Below are 25,384 nucleotides of genomic sequence, written 5' to 3' on the forward strand. Positions count from 1 at the left end.
AAATTGCAATGTAAGCATCTAACATTGCCCCTATTCTCTGGTTTAAAAAGGAGTAATCTCAATTAAATGTAAAGTCCATGACAAAAATAGGGAGCAAGGATTTAAAGACTTCAGACCTCACAACTAAAGGTGGAAGAGTTCCAGGATAAACAGCTTTCCCTCCCTCCAAAAAAATCCGTATAAAACTTTAATTAAACTATTTTGGAAAACAAGTACCCCATTCATATATCCTTTCCCCAAGAGAAGTGCTTCATATACCCGGCTGCTGAAAAAGGGATCTGGAAGGCAGTATCCATTCATCACATTGACCAGATTATCCAGGACATAGTGGAACACTCGATGGAGCTTCTCGCCTCTGAGTGCTGTGCTCTGGATCTGTGGCAGACTACCCGTGTGAAGCTCAGCCTGTTAACCCCAACAAGAGATCAAGTCATCCACTACCTTTTATTCAGGGTACAAACACACCACTGCAAATTAGTCATTATTCAAAATCAAGACATCCCTTGACCATACCCAGTTACCAGGAGAGAAGTCAATGGATTAAACATCATCAGGAAATTACAAACTCTAGTTCCACAATACTATTGGCACAAATAAAAGGCATAAGACACAAGGGTGGGAAAGCTTAAGAAAAAACTGGCAAACCAAGCACTGAAATCACTTGCGCCTCCAAATTCTTCAGCTCTTGAAGAGTAATATTCAGAGTATCTTCCTACTCACTTGCTGAACTTTGCTGGGGTTGTCCAACTGCATTTTGGCTATTACACAGCCAGGGTCAAGAGCTGCTCCAGGCCGTTTGACATAATGGATACAGCCAGACTCTGCAGTTGTTAAGGTCATCACCATCTTCATCACCTACAGAGAAAAACATAACTAATTAGAGTCTGACCTCTCTTTACACAGGCAAATGTTTAAAAGAGGTCAGTATATCTGCAACCAGGACAACCACCACCACCGGGCTGCCACCAGAAACCCCTGGTGCCCCCGATGGAATGAGGGGGGTGCCATGGGCCTCAACCAAGCCCCCCTTCCTTCCTACTCCTCCCACCCTATTCACTTCCTTCTTCCCCTCTCCCCCTCCCCACCAACTGCTCCACAACATCTTAGAATATGAAAAAATAATATTAATAAATAAGTTTTAAAAGTAAATAAATAAAAGAGGTCAGTTTTTCACCTTAGCATCTAAGTTGGACTCTACTTAATTCAACCCAGAAAAAAATGAGAATCTATCAAAATCTCCTAGGGACACCAAGGCAGGCACTTAGGAAATCTCTCAGGATCTGTCTTTGGGAATTAATAACAGTTACTGACATGTCTCGAACTTCTAAATCCATTTTGCCACAGTTTGTGATTTTACTTGTTTTGACCTTAGAAGGTATGACTAATTTTGCCTCCTCATACTATTGGATCCAGTCTGTCTACCTAAGATATCCATGCCAAAACCTTAGGGTAACCCTTATCTACCAATTACCAACCCTAGCCAGGGACATCTTCTAAAATTCTCTTAAAAATCTTCCTCTCTTGCCACCTCTTTGCTTTAGGCCCTCATCATTTCTGGCCTACAGTAATTTTAAAAACCTCTCAAGAGTTTTCCCTACCTGCTATACACTTCCAACAAGGTCACTAAAAGCAATTATTCTAGAGTCCAAATTTCGTCATATCACTTTTCACTTAAAATCCTTCAATGATTCCCCACTGCCTTCAGGATAGCCTAGACTTACTAGCGTGGCTTTTCAAATCCTTTATGACCCCACATTACTTCATTAGCATCTTTGCTTGGCATTCCCCATTAAACCTTAGTCTATTCTCAAGCAACACCAATATATACTTGCAGTTCCCTAAATACACCACACCCTCTTGCTTCTGTGCCTTTGTACATGCTATTCCTTCAACATTAAACACTCTTCCCTGCCCTTCCTCATCTGATCTATCATGTCTTTCAAGAGTAAGATCAAATGTCCCATTTCAGTATGTCTTCCCTTACTATGCACCCTACGTCAATTTGGGTTAGGTGGACCTCTGCATTATGTACTTAGCTTCCATAGAATTCATCACATTTCATTACTTGTCTGTTTTGTGCCCCAACTGTACTTACCATACTTTCTCTATAGCAAGCAATTAGCATAAGACCTAACATTCAGTAAGTGCTATTGCCCAGGATCTATTACAAGAGCTAGAGATTCCTCATCTGTCAAAGAAAAACTTTGAGCTTTAATTTGTTTTTAAAATCTTAAGGTTCATACCCCAATTAAACCAACAGATGTTTTTTCTTTTCTATTTCAGTCTTAGTCCATTCTAGCCAATCCTTTTTCTACCTTCCCTCCCATGAGCCCACAGCCCAGTCACCACCCTGACCTCAATCTCAGCATAGCATTGGCCAGCAAATACATGGCCTCCATCCTCCACAATGTACTGGATTAACTTCCCAGCAGAAGGCGAGCGCAACACTGATGGGTCATTTTCCTTCTCAAACACACAGGTTTTATTGCCAATTGTGATGCGATACCTAGGAGATACATGGGAATATGTAAGCCAGTAAAGCACCTTAGATATAAAGAGGAATGGCAGAAAATGTCAATTAAAAAAAAAAACCTCAAAACCTTATTCTACATACACATACACACGCACACACAGAGGACATTCACTGCATCTTAGTTTACAATGCCAAATGACAATTTCCTTCAATAAGGGTCAGATTAAATAAATTATAGTACATTCATATAATGGAATACTGCATGACAATTAAAAGAGTAGTTGCCTCTGTTTAAAAAAAAAAAATGAAGATGATGATATAATAACTAACATTTCTTGACTATGTTGCAGTCAATGTCCTAAGTACTTTAAGTGTGATAATTCATTTAATTCTCACAAAACTGTGACTGTGCATTTTACAGTCCACAGTATATGTTAAAGGAAAAAAAATTAGGTGCAGTGTTTAAAGGATATTTTATTTGAGAATGTATTTAAAGGAAAAACAGTGTGTATACATATGTAACTTGTATATGCATATAAAATATCTACAGGGCCAGCCCGTGGCTCACTCGGGAGAGTGCGGTGCTGATAACACCAAGGCCACGGGTTTGGATCCTATATAGGGATGGCCGGTTAGCTCACTAGCTGAGTGTGCTGCTGAGAACACCAAGCCAAGGGTTGAGATCCCCTTACCGGTCATCTTTAGAAAAAAAAAAAAAAAGAAAAAAAAAAATCTATAAAAATATATAAGAAACTATTCGCAGTGCTTGCTTATAGTGAAGGGAACTTATTTTTCATTGTCCACACACATTGGAGTGGTAGGCAGATATGTTTTTAATTGTAAACACTTTTGCACTCTTGAAATTTTTGTTAAGTTAATATACTTTTTTTTTTTTTTTTTTTTTAAATCAAAAATGAGTACTAAGGGCTGGCCAGTTAGCTCAATTGGTTAGAGCTTGGTGCTGATAACACTGAGGTCTGGGGTTAGATCCCTGTACCAGCCAGTCACCAAAAAAATAAATAAATAAAATTTCAAATAAAATTTACTAAAAATAAGTACCAAAAAAGGCCTAGGAAAATCCCAAGAGCTAGTGACTAATAAAAGATTAATAAGATGACCAGCAAATGGATCTCAAACAGCCACTCACCTATCCACTTCCTCCTTCATGTATGTGGTATAACTGCTGCCATCATAGGATAAGAGTAGTCCTCCATCACTCAGCCGATGCACATCTACTTCCACACATGAGCCGTTCATGATCACCACATAGGAGTTGGGGGACTGTCGTGTCACCTTGTAGAGAACAAGAACCAGAAGGGACAAGTCAGTGTGTCCCCTCCAGGTAGAGCCCTGGAGAAAATTTTCATACTTCAAAGATATAGGTAAGAAAGATCGGGAGAAAGAAATTCATGGCACTGGTGCTATTTGCATCAGTGTCTGTGGCATGAATGTAAGCAAATAGGACTACTTTAGTTACCTCTCCCAGCTCTGGTTGTTCCCCATCTCTCCTTTACCTCTTGGCTGTATTTGTGAAGCTGGGAAACTAAAACGATTTTCACGAAATCATCAAATACTGCCTTAGGGTATTAACACAAATAATGGCTATAATCTCACTAACACTCCCATCCCTGCACTAAATCAAACTTTTCCCTCTGTCTCAACCTAAAGAAAGCAAGCTAACCAAGAGACAAAAAGTAAGGAACAGGCTTCAATGGGGTTCAAAATACCTTAAGTACATATTTGACTCCTTCATAGATAAGTTCAACATCTACTGTATTCAGAAGTGTATGAGCAGGAAGGACTTGACCCCTGAAAGAACAACAATGTGAGAGACACACTTACTTCTAGAAAGTTCTAGAAGTTTATCTCAAATGTTACTGATTGTAGCATTTCCTGAATACCAAAAGACTAGAAACAAATTAAATGACCATCTATAAAGGACTGATCACATAAATTATGAAAAAACATAATGAAATTTCCTTTTTATTTTGCATTATAGTAAAATACACATAACATAAAATTTACCATCTTAACCATTTTTAAATGTACAGTTCTGTAGTGTTAAGTATATTCACACTAATGTGCAACTAATCTCCAGAACTTTTTCAAATGGCAAAACTGAACTCCATACCCATTAAAAACTACTTCCAAGTTCCCCCCTTACCAGTGATAGCTCATATAAGTGAAAAGATATAGTATTTGTCTTTTTGTGACTGGATTATTTCACTTAGCATAATGTCTTCAGGGTTCATCCATGTTGTAGCATGTGTCAGAATTTCCTTCCTTTTTAAGGCTTAATATTCCATTGTATGTATGTACCACATTTTGTTTGTCCTCCATCAATGAACATTTGGGTTGTTTGCACCTTTTAGCTACTGTGAATGCTGCTGCAATGAACATAGGTGTGCAAGTATCTCTTTGAGACTGTGCTTTCAATTCTTTCAGAATATCCAGAAGTGGTAATGCTAGATCATATGATAATTCCATTTTTACTTTTTTTGAGAAATTATAATACTGTTTTCCATAGTGGCTGCACCATTTTACGTTCCCAGCAATAGTACACAAGGGTCCCAATTTCTCCATGTCACCAACACTTGCTATTTTCTGGTTTTGGACAGTCTGCATACCAATGGATATAAGGTGATATTTCATTGTGGTTTTGATTTTGATTTGCATTTCCCTAATGATTAGTGATGTTACATATCTTTTCATGTATATAATGAAGTGTTATACAGCCATTAAAAAGAAAGATGAAGACTGTTATGTACTAATATGAAACACTATCTAAAATATACTCTTGGGCCGAGCCCGTGGCGCACTTGGTAGAGTGCTGCGCTGGGAGCGCGGCGACGCTCCCGCCGCGGGTTCGGATCCTATATAGGACTGACCGGTGCACTCACTGGCTGAGTGCCGGTCACCAAAAAAAAATAAATAAATAAATAAATAAATAAAATAAAATAAAATAAAATATACTCTTAAGTGAAAAAAGCATGGTGAAGAACAGTTTCAGAGTATATTACCATTTGTGTTTTAAAAAACCAGAAGGTGGGAAGAAACAAATATTACATGTATATGTTTATGTAAGTTTAGGATATCACTGGAAAGTCACAAAAGAAACTGGTAACATGGATTGACTACAGGGATGGAAACTGGGTGGCCAAGGAACAGAGGGAAGACAGAGGGACTACATACCCTTTTGTGCCTTTCGAATTTTGAACCACGTGAATGTATTAACTGTTCTTAAAAATAAATGAAATTAAAACTTGAAAAAATAATAAAAACTTCAGTGTAATCAACCCTCATGCGGTCCTAGAAACTAGGACTTGATTTGGGGATCTTAAAAAAAAAGGCAATAGGCTGGGTGGAGGAGAAAGGAAGGAATTTACCAAGGAGAAAACATTGTCAAAAAAGATTTTTGATAATAATAAAGAGAGGGAGTCATAAAGCAAGTGTGGCAAGTTGTTAATAATTAGTGAAGGTTAGTCAATTAGCTCCACTGATTAGAAGGTGGTGCTGATAAAGGTCAAGGGTTTGGATCCCCATTCCAGCCAGCCATCAAAAAAATAAGTAAAATAGCCCAAATGTCCATCATCAGATGAGTGGATACGGAAAATGTGGTACATCTACACAATGGAATACTACTCAGCTATAAAAACGAATGAAATACTGCCATTTGCAACAACATGGATGGACCTCGAGAGAATTATATTAAGTGAAACAAGTCAGGCACAGAAAGAGAAATACCACATGTTCTCACTTATTGGTGGGAGCTAAAAATTAATAAATAAATTCACACACACACACACACACACACACACACACACAAAATAAGTAAATAATAGTGAATCTGGGTGAAGAATATATACAAGTTCTTTGTACTATTTATGCAACTCTTAAAAGTCTGAAATTATTTCAAAATATAAGTTTTAAAAACAAATTAAAGGGGGCTGGCCCGTGGCTCACTCGGGAGAGTGCGGTGCTGATAACACCAAGGCCACGGGTTCGGATCCCATACAGGGATGGCCGGTTCGCTCACTGGCTGAGCGTGGTGCTGACAACACCAAGTCAAGGGTTAAGATCCCCTTACCGGTCATCTTTTAAAAACAAAACAAAACAAAACAAATTAAAAATAACTTAAAAAAGACAGGAAGGGAGGCTTGCACAGAAGATTGTGTGACACATATGTGCACCAGTAGGGAAACCATTTAACTAGGTTAGAGATTGTATATTAAGGCATAGAAATAAGTAAGACTGAATTCATAAAAAGGGGCTAAAGTATACAGGGAGTTGAAAGTCACATTGAGGGATTTAGATTTGATACAGGAGGGAAATGCAAGCTGCTGAAGGTTTTAGTGCATGAGTGTAACATAGTGAAAGATATTCAACATAGGACTTGAATCTCAGTTCAATTTTTAACATTTTGATTCTTTTCTTCCTTTCAGACACTTCAAAAGGGAGTTGATGTAAGTCTAAGAACATAAAAGAAAATAAAGAGCCTTTGATTAAAGTGTTTTAAAATGATTACCCTCTTGGACCATTCCTCCAGGGACTCAAAGGTGAAGCGTAGTCTCCAGAATCAGTGCTAGAGATTAGTTTAGACCCATACATGTCTGACTCTCTACCTGAAAGACTCATAAGGTCATCTTGAATATCAGCCTCAATTATGAATTCTTAGAAAGTGTTGCAGGTAATACATGAAATATTTAGGGTTCAATATTATGGAGAAATACCAGGTTTTTATCATCAGGGTTTGGAGACATTTCATGTTTCAACAGGACAGAATGTTTACTGTAGCTGGATCCCAGTTTTCAAAAAAGCAACCTCTTCTCACTGTGGTATAAACTAATTTCTACAATCTGCAGTTAGAGTTCCAAAATAATTTGCCACAAACTCCTACATCCTCTCTCTGCTTTGCCACCATGGTCCGTGAGTAACAAGTAGCACTCACAAGCTGCCGGGAATGGACAGAAGAATAAATGGGTCTTTGAGCTTCAGTCCTGTGCTCAGGACGATTGGTTCACTGGTGCAGCCTACAAGAAACAAAGACTACCTTTCTAAGGAGTGAAGGAAGTTAGAGATGCTATTCCGCAGGCTCACATCTGCCACATGGAGAGCTCCACATACAACTCCCAACATTGTGTCAGGTCGCTCTGCCTGAAAAGAAGAAAAAGAGGGCATAGCAAAAGCATAGCCACATGGCACCATGGTCCCTCAAAATCAGTCTCAAATTTGCTGTGAAGAAACAGCTAGCAGTGAAAATCTCCATCCTTATTGCCCAATTGGTTTTTTAGATAAAAACATTTACTTTTAAAATTTGAATAGGGGTACCATTTGAATAGAGATGAAAAACAACTTTCCTTTCACTCTCCCTAAAATTTCCACTGAGCCAATCAAAAAGCAGCTCAAAAACAGGCTTTCATCAGAAATAAATTTTAAAAGGTGCAAAGATTTGGCTACTGATAAACTCAAAGAAAAAAGGTATACAGCCAAAATTTGGACCCTTAAAAAATTTAGATGAATCTAATGATTTTATACAAAATCTTGAGTAATCTAGAGTGGCCTAGCATTCAGGAACAAGAGATAACTCTGTTTATTTAAATGAGGCCCCTCTCATCAGCACTTGGTAGATGCAGAAATTGGTTAACTCTGAACAAGATTTAAAATCAAATGAAGAAAGAGAAAATACTTCAATCCCTGCATACCTCTCTTCAAATATGCCCCAGAAAGTAATACTGAAACATATAAAATGACTATGTAACACAGACTCAAGAACCCTTATGTGCTAAAATTACACTGACTCCTAGATTTTTCCAGATAGATCAAGAACCATCTACATTAGAATCAAATAAATTTCATCTAGTGACAGGGACTGATCACACCACAAGCCTACAAAAACCCAATCCCACTAGCTATTTATACAAGCAGAGCAGAGAAATACACACCTGTACTTTTTCTGCTATCAGTCTGTCCAGCCAGCCAGTGTCAATTCTATTCAACTGAAAGCTTTCAGTCTCTAACAATTTGATCAGGTATTCAACTGTAGTTCGAAAGTCACCCCGAATAGATAGCTCCTTCAAAGCTACCACCATGTTTCTGGGAAAAGAACAGAAGCCAATCTGTTTCAGCCAAAAATATTTCAGTGTTTTTCAATCATTTTAAAGAATAATTTCATTCCTTTGGAATCTTAGGAAGGCAAGGAGAGAGACAGACATTTCCAGGATACAAATGAGGGTGCACATGTAAGAATGCTCATTGATGTGCATTACAGATACAGAATTTGAAAGAAGTCAGTAAATCTATGAATTCTGGTATTAACATCAGAGCATCAGCAAATCGCATACATTTCATTATACAGACCACAGAACAAATTATATGCAAATCACCCTTAGCTTTCACTTATTAGACTTCCATCATTCCATTCATTTATTGCTGGCTAACTAGAATCAGAGTGTTAATCTTCCCCATCCTTACATCTGATTTATTTTATTAAGGTGTATTTTATCCTTACACCTTATTTATTTTATATATTATTTATATACAATAAAATATACTTATTTTAAGTGTACAGTTCAATTTTGACAAATGAACCTTATTTAAGATTTCCAACAATGAGGCAACTGACTGGGTACGGTCAGATATCAGCCTGACATGGCATGTAAATGTTTTCAAGCTGCATTTTGAACATCTGTGCAATGACTTGCTTATTACTTTTATTATTTCCCAATTAATTGTAAAATGACCTAATTTTAACAGAATTTCAAATTCTATGGAGTTTTTCTATACTATATATTTGTGCCCAGTGTCTTTCCTACACAGGGTGGGTACTTACTTCAACAAATACTTGTTATGCGCATCACATGCTCAAGCCATATATTAGGCTCATAAAGAAGAAAGAATATAGATAAAATAATTGTTTTCAAAATATATGGCAGAATATCATAAATGCCAGTAGAGAGATTTAAGCCAAGTGCTTCTCCAAGAGAGGTTTTTATAAGGAAGAAAATCCACCTCACTATGGTTTCATGAAGAATGTGGAATTAGACATGAGCTAAAAGTATAGCTGAGATTATGACTGTGAGAGGAACAGTATTCCAGGTGGTCCAGGCATTCCCTCAGCCTAGAACATTATGTTGCCTACCTTCTTCCTCCTCTCTATTCCCTCCTTTGGTTTGACTTATTCCTATACACTCTTGAAGTATCAGTCTAGAGGTGACTTCCTTCTGGAAGGCTTCCATGAACCACTCTAGACTGAGTTAGCTGATTCAGATATACACTCCTATATGTCCTTAATAATCCCCCTATCATCACACTTAATACATTGTGCTTTAATTGCTTATTTGTCTTTCTGCCTTTGGATTATAAAGTTCCATGAGAGCAGAGACTCTATTTTGGTCCTTACTATATTGCCAGAACCACTACATAGGAGATACTCAGTAAATATTTGGTGAAGTGAATGAATGAATGGACAGAGGGAATGGTAAGAACACAGGAGAAGAGAGAATAAAATATGGGTCATGTTCAGGGAATGGTATGACTGAAGCAGAGGTTATGAGGACAGGGACTAGTGGCAAATCCATTCACTCAACAAACATTTACTGAATGCTTACTATGTTCAGAGGACACAGCAGTAGCAAGATAGACATGGTCCTGTTCGCATGGTATTTAGGTTATGATCTATGGGAAATAATGCTGAAAATATGGGTGGGGACTATTCTGAAGAACAAGAGTCCAAATGCCAAGCTGAAGAATATAGACCTAATATAATGAAAGAAAGAAGGAACAAAGAAAGCTCTGAGCTGAAGAATGAACTATTGGCATGGTGTCAAGAAGCAAACTCATTGTAGAGACCATATTTTTAATATGCTAAAAGTTAACACAGTTAACTTTATACTATTGAGAAATGTATAGAGCAGGTCGCAAGTAAGGAGCAAGGCTTCTGGACCAGGACGTGTCCCATAGAAAATACGAAGTGGTCTGCCTAATCAGGACTTAAACCTAAATGCCAATAGAGGCGAGTTTGGGAACACAAATGAGTGAGGCAGACAGAAATAAGTGAGGCAGACTTGACGGGGGCTGTGTGAACTAAAGAGTTCACATCCCATCTAAAAGAAGCAGCCACACAAAATTTAAGCTAACTTTTACTAAGTGGAATATAAAACCACCCCTAAAAAAGAAAAAAGAAAAAAAGAAAATAAATAAATAAAACCAATGTTGTCTTTATCATCCATATTTTAAGAGATAGCAGAAATCCATATTTTTATTTCAACCTCCTAGTATTTTAATATTGGCAAATTAAAAAAAAAAAAAAAAAAACTTAACAGTCTGTGAGCAAATCAAAACACATCCCTAAGGTGACACTGGCCAGAAAGCCAGCAATTTGCAAGCTCTAGTGTAAACCTTCTTCACTTTGGCAGAGCAGGCTATAGCAGTAAAAGAAAAAAAAGGTAACTTTATACCGATGCTTTTTCTGGTCGCACTGCTTTAATTTTGAAAAATTCTACCTATGGTTTTGAATAAATGGGAAGAATTGTAAAAGACAAAATAGACTTCCCTACTTCTAAAAACATTATTTAAAACTAACAATAATAATATAAATACTAATTGATTACCTACTCTGTGTACAGTTCAAGGGGTGACGACAATGGTATTAAATGTTTAGTACAAGGCACTAAACAATTAAAAAACTGAAAGGACTAGTTCAATTTTCAGAATTGGATAGATATCCTAAAATATCTAAGCTGTCAAAATTACCTCCTGAAAGCCTACTTTTTTAGGCAAGCAAAACTGCTGTTAATTTAATATGAAATGTTCATGATTAACAGAATATTAACGACAATTATGATATACAACTATATTTGTACAAGCCTTGTATACTTTATAGCATACTGAGGTCTCATATAAGCAATACTGACAATTCTTTTATGTCCTTTTTGTAAAACAGTATAATTTTACTATTTTAAATAACTATAGGAATCATTGGTGACCATATAGTCATGGTGACTAGAGCTAATAATATATAAGTACTGTATATCTGAGAATTGCTAAGGAAGTAGATTTTAAGTGTTCTCACCACAAAAAAAATAAGTATGTGAAGCAAAACATGTTTTATGTAGATTGATTTAGCAATTTCACAATGTATACATGTATCAAAACATCATGTGGTACAACATAAATATATAATTTTTACTTGTCAAATAAAAAAAATTTTTTAATGGCTATTGAACATTCACAGCTATACCTTTATTTCTATAACAAATGACAGACCTTATCTATGATTTATTTGTTACCAAGCTCTTGGTCAAGAATCTACCTTTCCCCAATAACAACACTGTTCCTGTGGAAAAATATGATACCCTTAAAGCAACCAATTTTTTACATTTATCAAAAATATTTAGGGCCGGCCCATGGCTTACTTGGGAGAGTGTGGTGCTGATAACAGCAAGGCCATGGGTTCAGATACCTATAGATATGGATGGCCAGTTAGCTCACTTGGGAGAGCATGGTGCTGACAACACCAAGTCAAGGGTTAAGATTCCCTTACCCTTCATCTTCAAAAAGAAAAAAAAATATTTGAAAGCAAAAATATTTGAAAATCCTCAAAAAAAAAAAAAGGGGGCAGAAAAACATCTGCCAAACACACTGCATAATTTAACACAACATGAATGCAAGAACAATTTAAGATATATTTCTTCAAAAAGGTTGTCCATATTAATTTACTTTATAAAATGGAATCAAATCAAATACTACTATACTCACGAAATTGCTTCCTCTCTGTTTTCTCCCCAGGAAAAGCAGTGTCCAAACTGAGAATCAGCAAATTCATGAAGTCCCCCAGCAGCAGCAACACTGAAATAACCCCAAACATTCTTATTGCTGCGGAAATTTAGTTCCTGAACTGTTCCGGAGCTGGGCTTAAAACCCTGTTAAAGAATGAAGAATATGAGAGACTATATTACATTTCCAAGGAAGAGAACATTTATCTATTCATTGTTTAGATTCTGTGTTAATCACACAGAGAAGCAAAAATAATTAATGAAAATCATAAAGGCTAAGACCTAGTGCTTCAGATCCAAGGACTCTATAGTGACTAAAGTGAGATTAAATGACCAATGAATTAATGATCTTTTTAAAATTTTTTAATTATCATTTTTAATTGACATATAATAGTTGTATATATTTATGGGGTACAATATGATATCTGGATACATATATCAATGTGTGATGATTGAATCAGAGTAATTAGCATATCCATCACCTCAAACATCTTTCATTTCTTTGTGTTAGGAACATTCAAAATAAATTCTTCTAGCTATTTGAAATTATGCAATAAATTGTTGTTAATTGTAGCCTTCCTACAGTGTTATAGTATTCTAGAACTTATTCCTCCCAGTAGATGTAATTTTGACCAACCTCTCCCTAACCCTCCTCCTGCTCCCCTTCCTAGCCTCTAGTAACTATTATTCCACACACTACTTCTGTGTGATATTAGCATCCTCATCATATGTGAGAACATGCAATATTTTTCTTTCTGTGCTAGGTTTATTTCACTTAATATAATGTCTTCCGGGCTCATCCATGTGGCCATGAATGACAGGATTTCATTGCAAAGATCATTCATTATCTGCTCTGAGAAACCTCTATAAATTTCCCTCTCCAGAGGAAATCCCAAGATATTTCAAAAGTATGCCCTCAGATACTATCTTAATATTAAAGGTCACTAGGAAAAAAAAAAGGTGTACACCTTTTCAGTGATGGGTTACCTCATCTGGATTTTCACTAGTGATCCTAGCAGCAATAACATGGCCTCTTGGGCAAGGAACATGAGCAGAGTTTTCAAAATCAATGGGAGCATCACCCCAGGGAGATACCCCATACATCATACGAATATCCTTGATTCGATATAGAGGGATCCCCATGGCAATCTGAAAGATAATAAAAGACACATCATTCACTTTCTAGTTACTTCCCTTAAAGTGTGGAGGCTATCAGATTACCTAAAAGATTTTTCATTTTTGGAACCACTACCTAAATAAAACATTCTATTTTTATAGCCTGTATTCTACAAGTATCAACTCTAAGTTATTTGAAATAGAATACATAACTACAGAAAAGTTGTTAGAATATTCCCCACTCCTAAAAAAGTCCCCAAATTCCTGATGCAAAATGGATATGAGTTTCCCTCTGTCATTTCTCCATCAGAAAATGAGAATGAAAATATCCAAGGGAGTCTGAGTAGTAGCGATCAAAGAAGATCAGATAGCTAAAAAGTCTTAACTGTGTCATAATTATCTCCTTCATCCCCACAAACCACTGGAGGAAGTAAATAAATCTTTAGCCTTCAATGGGAAACTAGAGGTGTGCCCAATGTGGGCAAAGAATATGTTAAATAAAAATAGCTATTACTGCTTCCCATAATATTTGTTTCTCAGGCTGAGAGAAGATAATACTAGCACTTACTACATTATAAAAATATGTGCTACCACAGTCTTGACAGGAAAAACCTAGACCACTGCTCTGATGGAGAATTATTTCAATAACGAACACTAGTAAAAAGGACTAGGGGATAACTACAAAGTTGTGAAGTTTTCTTTAAACAATTGAATAAAGCATATTATTTTTAATGTTTCTTGCAAAAATATGACAGTTTATACCACTCAGATGTGTTCGGCTAAAAAGTATAATATTCCTATGTTTGTACCACATTAGGAAAACCAACCCGCACACGCATAACCCATACAGCATAAAAGAAATGAACATTAGGTTAGACTCAGATAGGAGGTGCCTTTCTCTTATCAGATGCCGGTTAAACCAGTTTTTCAGGCATCTGTGATATTCCAAACTTCTCTAAGCTCCTCCCTGAGCTCAGATCAGTATAACTCACCTGGAGTTGTGCTGCAGGGAGATTAACATCAGCCACCATCTCTGTACAAGGATGTTCCACCTGTAGCCGAGGATTCAGTTCCAGAAAGTAGAAGCTGCCATCCTGGCTATACAGGTATTCCACAGTCCCAGCACTCACATAACCAACCATTTTGGCAAGTTTTACTGCACACTAAAAGAAGAAAAATAAGAAAACATAAGTACCTCACTTTGTCCAACTGTTGGACCACTGCCAACTTATCCACAGCCTCTCCCTGGCTCAAATATCCAGTGTTTATAAGGGCCACCAAATTTAGCCACATTAGAGCAAATTTCACCCTTTGTGATTATTACACAATATTTCTGGACATGGGTGACAAACTCAATGAAAAGCTGGGAGACAACAGAGTGTTTGTCACTTTGGATCACAAGCAACCTCATCCCATCAGACATAACTGGATACAGGCAAAAAAACATGGTGGCAAACTTTTCATTGTCCCCTAGTTTCTATTATGCTCAGAATGCTCCGCTTCTTCCTAGAAACACGGCTATCCAGCAAGGGACTAGATTTTTCCAACCTATCTTATAGCTAGTGACCAAGTTTTGACCAACAGGAAATCAGCATTGGGAGTGATACCCATAACTCCTAAACCATATTTTGAAAAGGATTTGCTTATTCTCTATTCCTGGCTTTCCCCCTTCTTATGCATTGGTACATGGTCATAATAGTGCAAGCCAGTTTCAACTATGCAGATAAAAACACATAGAAATGGCAAAACAAAATTGAAAGAACCTGAATCCCGAGATGGCCTCATAGAATAGAACTATCCTATCCGCCCTTGAAAGCTTACCTCAGACTATGATGGGAAAGAAAAATAAACTTCTATCTTATTTGGGTCACTGTGTTTTTTGGACATTTTTATTACAGCAGTTTAACCTAATCAATATAAAGATTATTAGCTGCAGGTAGGATGCTGCTATTTAAAAAAAAATTAAAATATATCATGCTAATTTGGCAACAGGGTAGTGGTAGCAAGGAAACAGATATTGCAGGCTGGAAAGCTGGTGGCCTCCTTGTTATGGCATAACATAACACTTGGTAAACTGTTCCCTACAATAATTTGGAACACAGAATACACACCAAGTCTTAAGAAAAATGGTTAGAAAGAGTCAGAATGTTGAAAAGCCAACTCCTTTTGTACCCCCCCAAAAACAGAAGATTAGATTCTCACCCTGAAGCAATCCAGTGTCAAAGATCGGATTAAGGGATGCTGCTTTAGTTTCAGCTGGCCTCAAGACAGTTATCATTAAATCAAGAGAGATGAGTGAAGCAGAAGCCAGTAAATAAAAGAAACATTTCTATATCTAGAAGAAATCTTTGGGTATGGTTACTCCAATTGAAACTGATTGGAAGCAAATAGCTCAGGAGCTTTCTAAGTTTTTGAAGGCATTGCATATCTAAACAAACCACAAGCCTGGCCTTCAAAAGCCTGTGATTGATGATTGGAGTAATGTTTGTACCCCCAATTCTGCACAAGCAGGAAGTGGGCTGTGAAAGTTCTGCCAAAGAAGGCATAGTCTCCAAAGCCCAATTCACAGAGAAAAGTAAATAGGTTAGAACTTCCCAGAGAATAAAGTTAGGTGTCTTGAAAGAAAATGGGCAAGGAATTTACTCCCTAGAAAAACAAGGGATAGTCAGAAGGTCTGTTTGGAGGGGCTGCCCAGTTAGCTCACTTGGTTAGAGTGTGGTACTGATAACACCAAGGTCAAGAGTTTGGATCCCTTTACCAGCCAGCTGCCAAAAAAAAGAAAGGTGTGGGGGTAGAGGGCATATACTTTAAGTATTACTCCACTGTATAGCAAGGATAGCAAGGAATCACCACAATTCCTGCCCGGAAGGATTTGATAACTGCTATGGACCAAAGATTACTATGTATTTTTCTTTTCCCCAAATGAGACTTGTTCATACTGTACCACTGTATACTGGGTTTACAGGAGGGATGGGGGAGAGAAATGATAAGAGGTAGATAACTTGTATTTTAGGTCACTTCCCCATGAAAAGTCACACATATATCTAATGGAGAGGAATGTACACCACTGAGAGATCTTGAATCTCTAGGTGACATAGTAACTGTAGTAATTAGTAGTAACTGAATAGGACTTCAGGCTATCTTCCTTGGGAAAAGGCTGAATATGTTCTAAGAGTAAGAAAAAGAAAGTGAAAGTAGTAATGGGTAGCCAGAGGAGCAGACTGAGGCACAGATTTTTAAATGCCCTCCAGCAATTTTTCTCTACTTCATTCTTTTAGAAATAGAATTTTCTGAATTATAGCTGACCACATGGTCACCCAGTTAGTGACTACAATTCCTACAACTCTTGCGCTAGGTATGGTTGTATAACTAAATTTTGTCCATCGGAATGTGAGCAGAAGTGACATGTGTGACTTCAAGATCATGTTTTTTGTATGTGCTTGCCCTCCATCTCTTCTCTCTTCCCTCCCCACAGGTTACAATGTGAACATAATCTTACGATTCACCTTAATTGTGATCATGATGACACCACGCAAGGGCAAGAGGTTGGCAAACTTTTTCAGAAAAGCCAGATAATAATTATTTTCAGCTTTGTGGGCCATATAGTCTCTGTTACAACCACTCAAACTCTGCCACTGTAGCAATAAAGCCACCATAGATAATACACAGATAAATGAACATGATTATATTCCAATAAAATTTTATTTACAAAAGCAGGCAGCAGGTTAAATTTGGCTGGCAAACTGTAGTTTGCTGACCCCTGTCCTAGGGAAGAGCAATAAACCTGGATCTCTGGCATCAATCAGCTCATCTCTGAACTATGATGAAAGAAATAAAGAGAAACTTACACCTTGTTTAAGCCACAGTATTTTGGAGGCATCTTTACTACAGCAGTTTAAGACTGCATCCTAATACACAAACACACACCATAGAAAATGAACAAAAATGACAACATACTTAGCTTGTCTGAAATTCAGTAGAAAGAAAAGGTGGAAAATATATCTTCAATAAGATGAAGATGAAGTCATGATTCCAGAAAAGACTATGTTCAGAATCCCTAAACTACAACTATTTCCAAAGCAAAATTCATGACTCTGAGAAATTTTTTTCTATATAAACATGCAAAATATGTGAACTTTAAAGATAGTTAGAGGATTTTTCAAGAAGGTAATGAGTCTGAATAAATTCATCTGAAGACCTGATATAATCAATCAGAAAATGGAACTTCCGGTTTTCAAGATGGCAGTGGCTGCGGCAGTTGGTGCGGAGTAGCTGAGGTGGAAAAGGCGGCCACTGGGCCTCAGGCAGCCGGGAAACTTGTGGACCTTCCTCTTGCCATCTCTTAAGGGAGGACAGCTGCTGGTGGCCGGTCGTGGGGGCTGACCGCTACTTTGGACTCAGAAGGAGAGTCTGCCTCATTTACAGGCAACAGCTTTGAAGTATGGAACAGGAAAAGAACTGTTTCGTAGCTGCAAAAGCAAGTCTCTAAACAGGGAACACGGTGCCAGGGCTGCTGCTGATGCAGCCAGGATCCCGGAGGCCAGGGCTGCGCTGAAGGTGGCCAGCTGCCCTATTCATGATTCGAGGTTTCAGGCCGGCATAAAAGAAGATGCCTGGGAGCGCCCGAGCCGCGCTGCGGGACCGAGCAAGCAGCCCGAGGTGGCGGGAACCGAGAACGGGGAAGGCGACAAACCAGAGGCAGAGAGTGAGCGCCCGACCTGGCACAGCCCTATGAGTGAGCCCTGGTCCGGCCCTGCTCGGGGGGCTGACGCCCACCCGGCTTCCGCCTGCATCACCGGGCCACTCACCGCCCTGGGGCTGCCTCCATTTTCTCAGGTGGTGGCAGCTCCGGCCCGGCTCGGCTCCTCACTGAGCCTTCCCACTTGCTTGCCCCAGTGCGGGGCTTCCCGGGGCCTGCGGGCTGGCCTGCCCTCCCACTCCCTCCACGGTTCTCTGGTGGGGCTGGTGGCGTGGGGCGTCCCCGACCAGTGTCGGGAGGGCAAGGAAGTACGGGCGGGGTCGACTGTCACTCCACCACACCCTGGACTCTGGCCCCTGGTAAACTTCCTGTTACTGGCAGGCAGATTCCATCTCTGCGGCCACCAGTTCGAAAAAATGCCTAACCAATTTCTGGTTGGGAATAGTGTGGTAGGAGAGTTCCCAAGTCTGCTTAAACCTGCTGGAGAGCTGTCTGCAGGCGGGCACTGGACTTGTCTGTGCCGGGGGGATACAAAGGTGAACCGTGTGCTGCTGGCTCCTCCCCCGAGGAGCTCACGCTCTGGTGTGGGAGATAAGACAAGTACACAAATAACCGCAATACCAGAAGGAAGGTGATAAGTCCTGAGAAAGATCTACACAGTGCTACAAAGGCACCCAGAGCGACCGGTCGTCTGTGCCTAGCAGAAACCTGGAAGACTTACCGGGCAAGGCGGTGCCAAGCAGGGTCTTGAAGGCCCAGCTGATAGACAAGGGTTGTAGAAAACACGTCCCAGCCCAGCCCAGTGTGCACAGAGCGGGGAGATGTGCGGCCAGGGAGGTGGAGACTCGACAGAAACCACACACCCTGTGGGGTCGTCACTGCACGATCCAACAGCCTGGGCCAGAGCACACGGAACAGGGAGAAGTCCTGCACGGGAAGTGAAAGCTCAACAGAGATCACACACCCTGTGGTACGTGATCCAGCAGCCCAGCAGAGTCCAAGCTGACCAGAAAGGTGGCTCCCGGGAGAAGCCCAAGACCCCAGGCAACCATACACACAAGGCACTAGAGGCCAACTGAGCAGTCACGGAGGTAGCCATACCAAATTGGAAACCACAGCAACATCTTAGTTAGTCAATAGTCTCAAACCGGTGGACTGTGAAACCCCCTGCCACAATGAATAAACATCAAAAAAAAGATACCAGAAATACAAAAAATCAAGAAAGTACACCACCAAAAGTTAATAAATCTAAAACTCTAGATCCTATAGAACAAGAAGCCCTTGAAATGACTAACAAGGAATTTCCAGTGATAATTCTAAGGAAACTGAATGAGATACAAGAAAACTCAGCTAGACATCATGATGAAATGAGGAAAAGTATACAGGACCTGAAAGAGGAAATGTACAAGGAAATCGATGTCCTGAAAAAAAATGTAGCAGAACTTGCTGAACTGAAGAAGTTATTCAGCGAAATAAAAAACACAATGGAGAGTTTAACCAGCAGGCTTGTTGAAGTTGAAGAGAGAACCTCTGAACTTGAAGATGGGCTGTCTGAAATAACACAAGCAGACAAAAAGAAAGAAAAAAGAATCAAAGACATTGAAGAACTTCTGAGAGAGATATCAGACAACCTTAAGCGCTCAAATATACGAGTCATGGGTATTCCAGGAGGGGAGGAAAATGGAGATTCCATTGAAAACATATTCAACAAAATAGTGGCAGAAAACTTCCCAGGTATAGGAAAAATCACAGATCTTCAGATCCAGGAAGCTCAACGATCTCCAAACGTATTCAACCCAAAAATGCCTTCTCCAAGACATGTTATAGTCAAATTGGCAAAACTCAGAGACAAAGTGAGAATCTTAAAAGCTGCAAGAGAGAAGCGTCAAATCACCTATAAGGGAGCTCCAATCAGGCTAACATCAGACTTTTCATCACAAACCCTAAAAGCTAGAAAGGAATGGGATGATATATTCAAAATACTAAAAGACAAAGATTGCCAGCCAAGAATACTTTACCCTGCAAGGCTATCCTTCCAAAATGAAGGGCAAATAGTATATTTCTCAGACAAACCAAAACTGCGGGAGTTCACTACCACACGACCACCCTTACAAGAAATCCTCAAGGGAGTACTGGGTTTGGTTCCTGAAAAATAACTACCATTGCCATAAAAACCCAAGAAAAATCAAAACCCTCTAGTATAATAAAAATGGCATTCATGAAGAGAAAACAATCAAACAAAAATGCTATCTACAACCTAAGGAACCAAGAAACACAGAAACCAAACAGTAAATCAGAAAGCAAGGAACAAAAGACACCTAAGACAACCAAACAACCAATAAAATGCTAGGAATAAATCAACACCTTTCAATAACAACTCTTAATGTAAAAGGCTTAAATTCCCCAATCAAAAAACACAGACTGGCTCACTGGATCAAAAAGCAGGACCCAACTATATGCTGCCTACAAGAGACCCACCTCACCCATAAAGATTCACACAGACTAAGAGTGAAAGGATGGAAAAAGATTTACCATGCAAACAGAAAAGAAAAACGAGCTGGAGTAGCTATTCTTATATCTGACAAAATAGACTTTAAACTAAAAACCATAAAAAGAGACAATGAGGGACACTACTTAATGATAAAAGGACTGATCCATCAAGAAGACATAACAATCATAAATATGTATGCACCCAATGTTGGAGCAGCCAGATTTATAAAACAAACTCTATTAGACCTAAAGAAGGAAATAGACACTAATACCATAATAGCAGGGGACCTGAACACCCCACGGTCAATATTAGACAGATCATATAGGCAAAGAATCAGCAGAGAAACACAAGATCTAAACAATACTCTAGACCAATTGGAATTGGCAGATATCTACAAAACATTCCATCCAACAACCTCAGAATATTCATTCTTCTCATCAGCACATGGATCATTCTCCAGGATAGATCACATATTAGGTCACAAATCAAGTCTCAATAAATTCAAAAAAATTGGAATTATCCCATGTATTTTCTCAGAGCACAATGGATTAAAACTAGAAATTAATAACAATCGAAACTCTGGAAACTATACAAACACATGGAAATTAAACAGCATTCTACTTAATGACATATGGGTCCAAGCAGAAATCAAGCACGAAATCAAAAAATTTATTGAAACTAATGAAAATAATGATACATCATACCAAAACCTGTGGGATACTGCTAAGCAGTATTAAGGGGGAAATTTTTTGCATTAAATGCTCACCTCAGAAGAATGGAAAGATGGCAAGTGAACAACCTAACACTTCACCTTAAAGAACTAGAAAAACAAGAACAATCCAAACCTAAAGTTAGCAGACAGAAAGAAATCATTAAGATCAGAGCAGAACTGAATGAAATTGAAATCCAAAAAATAATTCAAAAGATCAACGAAATCAAAAAGTTGGTTTTTGAAAAGATAAATAAAATTGACAAACCATTAGCATGGCTAACAAAAAAAAGAAGAGAGAAGACTCAAATAACCAAAATTAGAAATGAAAAAGGCGATATTACAACTGATTCATCTGAAATACAAGGAATCATTCGAGACTACTATAAACAACTATATGCCAACAAATTTGAAAATCTGGAGGAAATGGATAAATTTCTGGACACACACAAGCTCCCAAAACTGAACCGTGAAGACGTAGAAAATTTGAACAGACCAATAACAATAAAGGAGATTGAAGCTGTTATCAGAAGGCTCCCAACAAAGAAAAGCCCAGGACCAGATGGATTCACAGCAGAATTTTACCAAACATTCAAAGAGGAATTGACACCGATTCTTTACAAACTATTCCAAAAGATTGAAACGGACGCAAATCTCCCAAACTCATTCTATGAAGCAAACATCATCCTGATACCAAAACCAGGTAAAGATATAACCAAAAAAGAAAACTACAGGCCGATATCCTTGATGAATATAGATGCAAAAATCCTCACTAAAATACTAGCAAACAGAATACAGCAATACATACGTAAAATTATTCATCACGATCAAGTGGGATTCATCCCAGGGATGCAAGGTTGGTTCAACATACGCAAATCAATAAATGTGATACACCATATTAATAAACTCAAACACAAGGACCATATGATCATCTCTATAGATGCTGAGAAAGCATTTGATAAAGTTCAGCACTCATTCTTGACGAAGACCCTCTATAAGTTAGGTATAGAGGGAAAGTATCTCAACATAATTAAAGCCATATATGATAAACCCACTGCCAACATCATCCTGAATGGGGAAAAGCTGAAAGCTTTACCTTTAAGAACAGGAACTAGACAAGGATGCCCACTCTCACCACTCCTATTCAACATAGGCTTGGAAGAATTAGCCAGAGCAATCAGAGAAGAGAAGTAAATAAAGGGCATCCAGATTGGAAAAGATGAAGTCAAACTGTCCCTGTTTGCAGATGACATGATCCTATATATCGAACAGCCTAAAACCTCTACAAAAAAACTCTTGGAATTGATAAATGATTTCAGCACAGTAGCAGGATACAAAATCAACACACAAAAATCAGTAGCATTTCTTTTCTCCAATAGTGAACATGCAGAATGAGAAATCAAGAAAGCCTGCCCATTTACAATAGCCACCAAAAAAATAAAATACTTAGGAATTGAGTTAACCAAGGAGGTGAAAAATCTCTATAATGAGAACTACAAACCACTGCTGAGAGAACTTAGAGAGGATACAAGAAGATGGAAAGATATCCCATGCTCTTGGATTGGAAGAATCAACATAGTGAAAACGTCCATACTACCCAAAGTGATATACAAATTCAATGCAATCCCCATCAAAATTCCAAAGACATTTTTCTCAGAAATGGAAAGAACTATCCAGACATTTATATGGAATAATAAAAGACCACGCATAGCCAAGGCAATGCTGAGCAAAAAAAATAAAGCTGGAGGCATAACACTACCTGACTTTAAGCTATACTACAAAGCTATAATAACCAAAACAGTATGGTACTGGCATAAAAACAGACACACTGATCAATGGAATAGAATAGAGAATCCAGAAATCAACCCACACACTTACTGCCAGCTGATCTTTGACAAAGGCACCAAGCCTATTCACTGGGGAAGGGACTGCCTCTTCAGCAAATGGTGCTGGGATAACTGGATATCCATATGCAGGAGAATGAAACTAGATCCATACCTCTCACTGTATACTAAAATCAACTCAAAATGGATTAAGGATTTAAATATAAACCCTGAAACAATAAAACTTCTTAAAGAAAACATAGGAGAAACACTTCAGGAAATAGGACTGGGCACAGACTTCATGAATACGACCCCAAAAGCACAGGCAACCAAAGGAAAAATAAACAAATGGGATTATATCAAACTAAAAAGCTTCTGCACAGCAAAAGAAACAATTAAAAGAGTTAAAAGACAACCAACAGAGTGGGAGAAAATATTTGCAAAATATACATCTGACAAAGGATTAATATCCAGAATGTATAAGGAAGTCAAACAACTTTACAAGAAAAAAACAAGCAACCCAATTAAAAAATGGGCAAAAGAGCTAAGCAGGCATTTCTCTAAGGAAGATATACAAATGGCCAACAGACATATGAAAAAATGCTCAACATCACTCAGCATCCGGGAAATGCAAATCAAAACCACACCGAGATACCATCTAACCCCAGTTAGGATGGCTAAAATCCAAAAGACTCTGAACGATAAATGCTGGCGAGGTTGTGGAGAAAAAGGAACTCTCATACATTGTTGGTGGGACTGCAAAATGGTGCAGCCTCTATGGAAAATGGTATGGAGGTTCCTCAAACAATTGCAGATAGATCTACCATTCGACCCAGCTATCCCACTGTTGGGAATATACCCAGAGGAATGGAAATCATCAAGTCGAAGGTATACCTGTTCCCCAATGTTCATCGCAGCACTCTTTACAATAGCCAAGAGTTGGAACCAGCCCAAATGTCCATCATCAGATGAGTGGATACGGAAAATGTGGTACATCTACACAATGGAATACTATTCAGCTATAAAAACAAATGAAATACTGCCATTTGCAACAACATGGATGGACCTTGAGAGAATTATATTAAGTGAAACAAGTCAGGCACAGAAAGAGAAATACCACATGTTCTCACTTATTGGTGGGAGCTAAAAATTAATATATAAATTCACACACACACACACACACACACACACACACACACACACACACACAAACTGGGAGGGGGGGAGAAGATATAACAACCACAATTACTTGAAGTTGATACGGTAAGCAAACAGAAAGGACATTGTTGGGGGGCAGGGGGGGAGGGAGGAGGGAGGGAGGTTTTGGTGATGGGCAACAATAATCAGCCACAATGTATATCGACATAATAAAATTTAAAAAATAAAAAAAAAATAATAAAAAAAAAAAAAGAAAATGGAACTTCTTGCTTTTCATGAACTTGTTAAAAAAATCAAGCTATAAGAATAAAAATCCAAAAACATTTCTCTTCTTTATCCCTACTTAAAATAGTACACTGATTTTTAAAAAAGTGTTAAGTACTTTTAGAGCTTGAAATGTTCCCTGACAACTCTCCTAGATGTAGACCAGCAGAATTTGTTTTCCTCTACGAAAAGAATATAATCTTATCCAGAATCATGGCTGAAATTCCACTATTCTCAAATTGGTATATGAACTGAATGAGTAGTTCTGTGTAAGAAAAGAGAAGTGAAAGCTTTTAAATGTATATACCTGTTCCATATGTTCAAATACTGCTGGAGTAGCAATAGCAGCAGGTGCCTCTTCAATAATCTTTTGATGCCTGCGCTGTACAGAGCAGTCTCGACCAAACAAAGAGATAGCATTGCCATACTGATCTGCTAGGATCTGCACCTCCAGATGACGAGATTGTTTGGCTAGTCTCATCACAAATATAGGAGATCCAGGGACTTCAGCTTGAACCTGTAATAAAAAAGGAAATAAAACAAATAAGTGGTAAACATTTTTTCTATACTGATAAGCTGCTTTGATTTCAATGAACAGATGTCTAGAATTATCAGGGACCATGTTAATTAGTAGGAATACAAAAATGAATAAAATATAGTCTATGCCCTCATCTATCTTTAAGATATTGCATTCTTAGTTCTATAACCAATATAAATTAATATGAAAACATATGAACATCCAGTATGTTACAAGGGTAAACAACAAAATATTTGAACACACACACACACAAATCCCACAACAGGGTAAAATACTGCCAACCACTCTATACAGCCAAATGTACAATCTGTTCCAGACTAGATGCTTTCCTGGTTCACAT

The 25,384-nt window shown here is 38.3% G+C and overlaps 1 protein-coding gene across 10 annotated transcripts in view; it reads right to left on the reverse strand.

Annotated features, from left to right (window-relative positions):
* Positions 1 to 25,384, reverse strand: part of ACACA (acetyl-CoA carboxylase alpha) — a 293,591-nt gene that overhangs the window by 146,904 nt on the left and 121,303 nt on the right. For 9 of the 10 annotated variants that reach the window (XM_063112233.1, XM_063112232.1, XM_063112238.1 and 6 more), the window contains 11 exons: positions 24,814 to 25,023; positions 14,355 to 14,525; positions 13,234 to 13,395; positions 12,230 to 12,393; positions 8,416 to 8,566; positions 7,524 to 7,627; positions 4,201 to 4,282; positions 3,621 to 3,766; positions 2,356 to 2,506; positions 721 to 855; positions 217 to 405 (listed from right to left, as the gene is read on the reverse strand). In XM_063112233.1, coding sequence (XP_062968303.1) covers positions 217 to 405; positions 721 to 855; positions 2,356 to 2,506; positions 3,621 to 3,766; positions 4,201 to 4,282; positions 7,524 to 7,627; positions 8,416 to 8,566; positions 12,230 to 12,393; positions 13,234 to 13,395; positions 14,355 to 14,525; positions 24,814 to 25,023 — 1,665 coding nt within the window. The remainder of the gene's footprint in view (positions 1 to 216; positions 406 to 720; positions 856 to 2,355; positions 2,507 to 3,620; positions 3,767 to 4,200; positions 4,283 to 7,523; positions 7,628 to 8,415; positions 8,567 to 12,229; positions 12,394 to 13,233; positions 13,396 to 14,354; positions 14,526 to 24,813; positions 25,024 to 25,384) is intronic. The other variant, XM_063112234.1, reaches the window with a different exon arrangement.

Source organism: Cynocephalus volans, chromosome 10, assembly GCF_027409185.1.
Source record: "Cynocephalus volans isolate mCynVol1 chromosome 10, mCynVol1.pri, whole genome shotgun sequence".
Taxonomy (NCBI): domain Eukaryota; kingdom Metazoa; phylum Chordata; class Mammalia; order Dermoptera; family Cynocephalidae; genus Cynocephalus; species Cynocephalus volans.